Source organism: Sminthopsis crassicaudata, chromosome 1 (assembly GCF_048593235.1).
Source record: "Sminthopsis crassicaudata isolate SCR6 chromosome 1, ASM4859323v1, whole genome shotgun sequence".
NCBI classification, from domain to species: domain Eukaryota; kingdom Metazoa; phylum Chordata; class Mammalia; order Dasyuromorphia; family Dasyuridae; genus Sminthopsis; species Sminthopsis crassicaudata.
The window spans coordinates 390,596,805-390,606,355 of NC_133617.1; the positions used below are offsets into that span (position 1 = coordinate 390,596,805).

General features: G+C 40.2%; 1 protein-coding gene across 6 annotated transcripts; it reads left to right on the forward strand.

The window, feature by feature from the left end:
* Nucleotides 1-1,711: 1,711 nt before the first annotated feature.
* On the forward strand, nt 1,712-8,021 carry LOC141554441 (tryptase beta-2-like). 6 transcript variants are annotated; one of them, XM_074286351.1, is made up of 7 exons: nt 2,713-3,420; nt 4,772-4,819; nt 4,967-5,021; nt 5,921-6,077; nt 6,483-6,739; nt 6,934-7,103; nt 7,219-8,021. In XM_074286351.1, the coding sequence occupies exons 2-7, from the start codon at nt 4,817-4,819 to the stop codon at nt 7,357-7,359; spliced, it is 783 nt and encodes a 260-aa protein (XP_074142452.1). In that variant the 5' UTR covers nt 2,713-3,420; nt 4,772-4,816; the 3' UTR covers nt 7,360-8,021. The 6 variants fall into 6 exon arrangements, 5 of the variants coding, with proteins under 5 accessions (XP_074142476.1, XP_074142469.1, XP_074142443.1 ...); XM_074286368.1 differs by lacking the exons at nt 2,713-3,420; nt 4,772-4,819 and adding an exon at nt 1,714-1,833 and having other exon boundaries at nt 7,572-8,021; XM_074286342.1 differs by lacking the exons at nt 2,713-3,420; nt 4,772-4,819 and adding an exon at nt 1,715-1,833.
* The last annotated feature ends 1,530 nt before the right edge of the window (nt 8,022-9,551 follow it).

The following is a 9,551-nucleotide window of genomic DNA, read 5'->3' on the forward strand; positions in this document are numbered from 1 at the left end:
CATAATTCTCTATTGCACTTTTCACAATTCTAGAACAATTCTAGTTTCACAGGTGCACATAAGCAAAGTCATGTCCAGTAACATTGTCTCAATAACAATGGCAGGTGGGTGTGTTGGTTTTTCACCCACTAATTTAAAAGCATAGTCCTTCAATAGAAAGCATAGGGCAAAGCCTCTCCCCAGGCCACCATATGGCAAGTAGCCATGAGAGGAGCAAGCAGGCCCATTGTCCATTTACAGTCTTTATATTGCATATCACCCAAAACAGTCCATTTCAGCTGCTACACTGGAACCGTGTCTGCTGTCTCTGGTGTCACGGTCAGGAGGGGCATCGCTGCCATCAGCGTCTGAAGGGCTGCTGACATCTGGCTGGTCCCTCTGGGCTGCTGTCTGGTCCTTCTCTTGGATCCCCAGGTTACAAATGTCTCTGGTGGGGATGAACTCTGCTACTGGATCTGCACCTAGGAAGGAATGTACCCGGGGCCCAACTTGGGCCTTTCCAAATGCCATCCAGGCCTCTCCATATCACAGTGGAAACAAAGTTGTTGTCAAAAAGATTAACAAAAGTCAGTCTGTCACTTAGCTGCACTTTCTGTGTATGCTCGAAGTGCATTGCTAAGGTAAAAGGCAAAGAATTTAAAAATGTAAAACCAAAGTAGTTTAAAAGTGTAAAACCGAAATAGTTTAAAAATATAAAACCAAAATAACTTTAAAATGTAAAATCAAAATGTTTTGAAGATGTAAAATCAAAAGTGTTTAAAAATGTAAAATCAAAATTTTAAAATTGCAAGCAATCACATATATGTATTGCCACATCTTGTACATATCCTGAAATTCCCTTCTCTTGTTTAGAAGAGAAGATCTTGGGGATATAGTCTGTGCAGTAATAACTTTGCTAGTAGGATTATAAGAAATGCCAATGGAATGGGCAAAGTCAAATTCAATGCAAAAACATCTAAAGGCAAAGTATTTGTAAGCCAATCCATAACCTGTCTTAAATGCATGTGAAATTTCTACAATAGAAAAATGGTTGATCACATGTCTAGCTGCTTCTCCAGATTGGAATGAAGCCATAATGTCCATTGGTCTTAAAACATCCACTCATACAGTTAATGAAAAAAGAACACTCAGCTATGAAAGCTTCAATCCATGATATCCCTGAATTCTTTTGCCTAAAAATCAAAGTTTGAGTTTCTGATACTGAATTGTACTTCAGGAGTGTGAATCAATACATCTGATATTACTTTTCCTCCTGGGTCAAAGATCACACACTGTCTATTTATTCTAGTGATTAAAACAGCAATTTTCCAACCCATTCTAGACATAAACACTGTTTTATAAGTACCCGTAGAGGGTTGGGAAATCAAGCTCACCTGTGGAAGTGGAAAATCCACGAGGTAAGAAAAGAGGAGTTCCAACTCTCCAAAGACGATCCTAGCAGTTTTACAAGTATAAAACTCCACTCTCTAACTGCAAGGCCTTATCCCTGTAAGGTTTCTTAGAAATTAACTGAACTGTATTTTTAAAACTTCTCTGATTATACTCAATACCCCACAATTCCTTTTTGCATTGGGCCATAAAGCCCACTCCTGTCCTTTGAAATGAAGACACAGGAGTTTTGAATGGATTAATGGGCAGTGCTAACAATATCATCACCCTTCCTTTTCCTCCTCCTCTTTCTCCCTTGGCCCACAAAGGTGAGGCAGAGGGAAGAATTGGAAAATCCCCCAAAGGCTGATTTAAAATCCAACCTGAGCTTTGCACATGAAAAGAACTAAACTTCTTCTCAATGAAAGAGCAATCAATAAATTCCTTAAAACAACAATGCACAAGGTAAACCAACAAAACGCTAAGAAGAATTTCTACAACTGAAGTCCATGTGGTTCGTTTATTTCCTTCTTTAGTTTCAGCCACTGGTTTGAACTCTTCCTGTTCTATCTGTAGTAACCTAGCTTTTTCTTCTTTCTCTATCTCAATCTGTAGTGTAACCTGCAATTCCAGCAACTCTTGCTGTGGCATTTTATACCCTATCCTCTCATACATACACATTAGCTCTAGGTTGCTCCCTCTCTGAGCTATATTTACTGAGTGTGGGGGTAGCCTTCTAGGAGCTTGATTACAAGCTTCCTGCAGTTCTTCAGTGGTGATCTTTGTTAAAAGATCTTCCATCTGGCTCTTTAACCTCTTTATATAAGCATTATGTTCAGCTGTGTCCTTGAGCCGGATCCCAATTTGGAAAGGCCCAAGTTGGGCCCCGGGTACATTCCTTCCTAGGTGCAGATCCAGCAGCAGAGTTCATCCCCACCAAAGACTTTTGTAACCTGGGAATCCAAGAGAGGGACCAGACAACAGCCCAGAGGGACCAGCCAGATGTCAGCAGTCCTCCAGATGCTAATGACAGCAACGTCTCTCCTTTCCATGACAACAGGGACATCAGACACAGTTCCAGTGTTGCAGCTGAAATGGACTGTTTTGGGTGATATGCAATATAAAGACTGAGAATGGACAATGGGCCTGCTTGCTCCTCCTGTGGCTACTTGCCATATGGTGGCCTGGGGAGAGGCTTTGCCCTATGCTTTCTATTGAAGGACTATGCTTTTAAATTAGTGGGTGAAAAACCAACACACCCACCTGCCATTGTTATTGAGACAATATTACTGGACACGACTTTGCTTATGTGCACCTGTGAAACTAGAATTGCTCTAGGACTGTGAAAAGTGCAATAGAGAAATGTGATAAGCTAGAATTGTTCTAGGATTGTGACAAGTGCAACAGAAAATTGTAAGAAACTAGAATTGGTCTAGAACTGTGATAAATGTAACTAGAATTGTGACAACCTACCTACTGACATTTGTTAACTAGAATTGTGATGTTTTACCTTGTTGACTTCCCACCTCAGTGTTGACATCCTACCTCATTGGCATCCAACCTCTTTGGCTTATTATCTCGAGTATGACTTTGATGAATGGGTTGAACACTTGGGCCACTGTTGAGCCTGGTTCTCATTGTCATACTTCTGTTTACTGAACTGCTGCTTTGTACCTCCTTGGGCATAACACTCTGTCATCTCATGGATCAAGTGAACTATAGCTGGTGCTAAAAGTTTAGCTTGGTGAGATGTGCGGTTCCCACAAAACAAGAGAAAGGGAATTGTAAGGGCCCTTTAAATGGGCGCCACAGTGCATCGAGAGATTGAGTTGCCCAGAAGTAATCTCTGTGGATATAGGACTGCCTTGTAGGTGGGATCCTGTCCATTTTGAGATAGCTTCGTAATGGGTGACTCTCTCGCTGATTGGCTGTGTGTGACCTCACAGGCCCTATGTAAGCCCACTGCAGGCAGCAGTCACTCTCTTTAACCTGGCGCTCTTCACCCTGGCTCCCTAGCCTGGGTGGCCAAGCCGAGATGGATAGCCAAAAGAGGTAAGGAGTTTGGTAGTGAACACGTGGGTCTGCTGACCAGGTGTTCACTTGGGAACCAACAAGTCAGGGCATTATGTGAGTAGGTGTAATAAAGGCTTTTAAGATTACATGTGGTTGTTCTTGAGCGCGCTACCGGTTATTAAGATACAGATTCAAGAGATCGTGGCCAGAGACCTTTGAAGGCCTCAGAGGAGGCCAGCCGGGTAGAGTTCACACTGCAAAGGACAGTGGTCAAAGGTACTCTGGTGGGTCTAGGACAGACTAGTAATTGTAACTGCCGGGAGAGCACGTTACAATGCTATTTGAATGCATTTTTTTTTTTTTTTGCTACGAGGTGGGCATTAAGGTATACATATCTGCAATTGGCTTGAAGTAGGGAGGATGCCATTTTCCTCTCAGGGCCATGAATGAGTGAATGAGGATTATGATAGATTAAGATAGACCTCCTGAGGAATGACTAGGTGGTACATTAGGAAGAATGCCTGGATAGAAGTCAGAAGGACCTGACATCACTTGAAAAAAAATAGTTATGAGAGAACTAGATAGCTTTGTTGAGGGAAGTTTATGGGATTTTTATTCTCTATGTGATACTAAGCAAATCACATGATTTCTAGACCTACATTTCCTTATTTGTAACATGATGGTGTTAGATTAAATGATCTTTAGTCTATCCGTAAGGTTCCTTCTAGTTCTAAATTTGAAGATTCCTTGAGTCTATCACTTCATTCATCATTCTTTTATCCAATATTAAGTATTTGTGGTCAGAATCCAATGATGTACTAGAGAAAATCCATCAACTTAAAATTTAACAAAGACACATTGTTCTCATAGAGTTTGCAATTCGGGTAAAGGCTTAAGCAAGGGTGTGCTGGTAAATATTTAACAGCTATCTCTTCAAAAACAAAATGTACAGACAGCATGCTTTTGAATTTAAGTTGTATTATTATCATATTCTCTATCCCTTTCTCAAGGCTAGACAATTAGCAAAATAATAAACCAAGCCCTAATTTGTAGGTTGGTTGGTTTCCAAGATGTAAATGCTCACACTGAAAAATTTCACAATAGCTGACTTCTTGGAGTCAGTCCCAGGGGCTCCAGAATACTTATGGGGGTAAGGCACACACAGACAAAAAAAAAATATAGATCACAGTATTACTTGAAAAGCATTTCAGAGAAAAGAAAAACGGAGCGTTATGTGTTGGAATAGAAAAGGTTGAAAGCATAGTCGGTCTAGGTGACAGCAATCTGCCCTCTCAGTAGATGTCTTAGCTCCACTTCCTTCACTTCCCTCCATCGGATTTACCCAAACACAGGAGGACTAACCCTTTCTTTTTCCTACTTCCGGCTCTAGGTGTTCCCCTGACTGAGGGGAAGGGCAGAGAACAGGGAATCTGTCATGGTAAGGATCTTAACTTCACTCTTCCCCCAACTTTGGCAACCAGGCACCAGAGCAGAGATATTGAACTGGAGGTCTCTAGTTGTGCTAAACCCTGACATCCAGGATCCTCCTTTGCTGATCTCAGTTCTCTCTCTTCTCTCTCTCCAGATGCTTTACCCGCTTTTTCTGACATTTATCCTTCTGGAGCACACAAAATATCAAAGTAAGTTAAGACCCCATGCATTCCCTCCTTTCCCCCTGAGCTTTCCATCTCCATCACTCAGCCTGTGCTTGTCCCTAAGGGAGATAGGGAAGAATGGTTCAGCTCTTCCCTGGGCATCTGGTAGAGGTAGACCTAGATTAAGTTTCCTGGCTTCTTTCTGGGTAATAGGACTAGAATTAAGAGACAATTAAATGTTTATTATATTGTATTCTTCTCTTTCTCCTTATAGCAAGATAACCATAATGGTTCAGAATTAGCACATACCTGCAAAGTGAGAGATAATATCATCTGCATTACTTACCACAGAGTTGTTATCAGGAAAAAGATATGATGCCTTACAAACCTTGAAGTGATATTGAAACATCGGCCATTGTTATTATTATTGTTGTAATCCATCTTAGTCTTCTAGAGTTGGTCCTAGGGACAAGTTATCTCACTATTCTATTACATTTAATTCTTTATGTGTTATATTATTTTGATATTATATTTTTACATTTAAATTTAATATTTAAAAGAATATCGAAATTAAATTTAAGTAAAAGAATATTTTCCTACTATTGTCAAATTAGTTTAAGGGTTTTTTGTAACTGGATAAAGTATTGAGATGTCAATAATCATTGTAAAATCATCTTGTATAGACTCACTGGAAGCAACTTTAGAGCAGAAATTCTGTTTCTCTAATGATGATTTTGATTTTTTCTGCTAAGCCTTTAGATTTGAATAATGATGGTGTTGGTGGTGACGATGATGAAGATAATGATTGTAATTTAAAGGAGTTATCCCTTGTCTGAGGTTGAGGGAGGTAATCACTGAAGCTGTGCAAGGCATGAGGGAGTGGGCTGCTTATCTGGATTCAAAGGATATGGGTATCCATACATAGTCACTTCCTTCTCTAACAGGGAACTTTACCCACATCTGGAAAGCTGGAGGCTACATGGAAGAGATTCCATGGTATATTAGTGTGGGCCATTCTTCAAAAAACTACTGGCAGCATGTTTGTGGAGGTTCTCTCATCCACCCTCAATGGGTCCTGTCTGCTGCCCACTGCTTTGGCATGTGAGTTACCCTTTCCTTATTCATCTGAGTGAATAGGATTGCATCTGGAGATTGGAGTAGAGAAAGGGATTTGGGTGCTAAATCTAGACTATGTCACTTTTCAGGCTTCTCCTCTATAAAGTGGAATTATAGTTTCTGCCCTGGTTTCTTCACTTGACATTCAAACTGTAAGGTACCAAACACATGAGTGGTACCATTACTATTATTAAGTGGGAAACCCCGGAGAGAGACGCAGTAAATAGGAGAGATTTCCCTCTAGTTGAGTGTGGGTAAGTTGTGGGATGTGCCCAGGGCACATCAACCCCCTAGATCCAGAGGGCAGGAACCTGGGACAACTCTATGTAGTAGGACCTTCCAATACTAACCCAGTTGTCTCTAAGGAATATTTGCCCTCCTCTTCCCCAGATATCTAAAAAACACTCCAAATTTAATGGTAAATCTAAAGTCAAAATCTAACAACAAGTATCTGCCTGTGATCAAGATTGTGATTCACCCAAACTTCACACGTGGAAGCTTTGATGCAAACATTGCCCTGCTAAAACTGAAGACTCCTGTGGACTCTTACAAAGATATCAGCATCATTGGCCTCCCTGCTGCCTCACAGAACTTTCCCTCAAAAATGGAGTGCTGGGTGACTGTCTGGAGGTGTATCAAATTTAGAGGTAAGTGATGGGAGTGACCCTGTATCCTTTGGGCATCTTGGATTTATCAGTGTTGGAAAAGGAGCCTGGTCTACACCAGGACTAACATCTGTTCCAGTTCTCAGAGCTGTGCAATGACCAGACCCAACAAGCACTTAGGAACATGTCCCTACTCTTCAGAGCTGGCTGTAATGTTCTCTTCCTTCTCTCCACAGGTCCTTTTGTATTTATTATTCCACTGAAAAATCTGCATATTTCTGTGATGGATGCCCTTATTCGTGACCAAATATACCACAAGACTTTCATTACTGCCCCATCTCAGAAAATATTCCTTAATGACATGCTATGTACCAGCAGCTGGATCTGGAGACAGAAATCTGTCCTTGTGAGATTTTTTTCCTCTCTCTGGTTCCTCTTTTGACTCCAGATTGGATCCAAGGGTTCACTTTATTCATAGCCATGCTAACAGACTCTTTCTCTCTCTCTCTCTCTCTCTAAAGGTTAACTCTGGTGGACCCTTGCTCTGTAAAGTTCAAAACTCTTGGCTTCAGACTGGGGTGATATCCAGGCAAATTCATGGACGTAATATCATCTCTCTAGTCACTGCCTATGTGGATTGGATCAATAAATATATTAAGTGATGTTCTGGTCCAATTCCTTCATCTTCTACCCCAGAATCAGCACCTGTTCCAGTCATGAGCCAAAGCCTTGTGGGGAACTGATAAAATCTTTCTTCTACTTGTCCTTTCACATCCTTCCTTCATTCCTCATTATATGATCCTGCACTTCACTCAGCCTTCTCCTATAAATGACTCCTTTCCTGAATGACTTTAGCCTTCATTTTGATTCCCAGGCTATATGATGGAGGTCAAAGTCCTGGACTGGGACTGAAGTTCTAGTAGGACTATCTGAGTGAACTTGAGCATGCTGCTGGGTTTCAAAATATCCTGGACTCCTGGAGCATGGTAAGGATGATGGAGAAGATCTGAGGCAAGAAGGAGAAAGTGTGACTTCATACACATGATACCACTCATAGCCTAATTAAGCCATTTGCAATTTTCTCTTGGTGTGGAATCAATGGTTTCTTTCTTCCTTTTGTTTGGGTGGGAAATGAAGAGAAGAAAGGATCCATCCCAAGACTCAAAACTATTTGGAACTTTTGAAAACCTTACTCTACCTATGTCTTCCAGCTTTATGTCATCTAAAATTTTGATAATTTGCCATCTATGACTTTATACAAATCATTGATAAAGTAATAAACAGTGCAAAGTCAAATAAACAGCTCTGAGACATTCTCTTATCACACAGATCTTGAGTCATTTAACCTCATATCTCTTCAAATCTTTTATTTCTTTCAAGTGGTATGTAGAATACCCTGATGACAAAATCACTTATTTTCTCTCTTCATTGATTTTCTCCTAAATACTTTTTACCATGCTTTCTTCCTCAGCTTCCTAGATTTAATGTGTTAGAGCAGTGGTCCTCAAACTTTTTAAATAGGGGGCCAGTTCCCTGTCCCTCAGACTGTTGGAGGGCTGGACTACAGTAAAAACAAAAACTCACACTCTGTCTTCGCCCCTCAGTCCATTTGCCATAACCCGAAGGGCAGCATGAACTTCCTCAGGGGCTGCATCTGGCCCACGGGCCATAGTTTGAGAACTCCTGCATTAGAGAAAGAGTGCTGAACTTACGCGGCTTAATTTGGAATCATGGAAACAAAATTCTGAGACTTACTGCCCATATTGATATTAAGCAAGTCATATTACCTCTTTTGGCCTATTTTGTAAAATGAAGGACTGTTCTGATCAGTACCCTAGAAATTTGTGTTTGATATTGGAGTGGAATGAGATATTCTTAAATGTTTTGATAGTTGACAAAATAAGATTTATTTATCTATTTCAGGAAAAGCATTTTTGGCAAAGACAAGCATTGAAGACACCCTAAGTTTAATTAATTGCGAGAAATTCTTTTGCTTGAAATGTCCATCATTTTCCACTAGCCAAACAATGGAGAATTCATGGAATTCCTTGCAGCTATTTTGTACTCAGGAAACTAGGAAATGATATCAAGAGAATGAACTTTTAGTCACCAGAGCCAACCAAATCTTGAGGGTGATCTCAATTCTTTTAAGGAAAAACTAACCTAACTTTCATGGGAATGGGGTGGTGGATGGGAAGGGATTAATATATTACTCCTATTACCAGGGGTTAACTAGATGATCTCTAAGAACCTTTTTTGTTTCTAAATCTATACTTCTATAAAATATAGCTTCTCTCTGCCCATCTTTTACCTATTATGTTGCCTTTTTTTTTTAAACTAAGATTATATCCATCTGAAGCCACATTATATTCATGGGTTTCATTCCACCTAGTCTGTGATACCTTTGAAGTTAAGTTTGTTTCTTTTCATTTAGACCTCTAGCCCTTTTGGCTTGGCGCCTAAATTTGGACTTTTTAGGCATACATGCAAGGCAGGGTTTTTAAAACTGGATCCTTTCTTGTGAAGTGAAATTCAATTTATTTTTTCCAGAACAAGACAGACTTCATTTCTCCTTCAATGTTCTAGGATACTCCTGAGGATTTGGAATATCTCTTCCATGATCTATCTATCATCTATCTATCTATCTATCTATCTATCTATCTATCTATCTATCTATCTATCTATCTATCTATCTTAGATGATATGCACATATCATCTCAACAACAAAACAGACATTGCTGATGTAGCATCTTAGAGAAGTAGACATCTTCTTCAATCTTGATGGGTCAGAGCTGAGGGTCTACTCAGAACTGCACACCTCTTATCTGTTGCTCCTTATTTTGTCCTCTGCAAA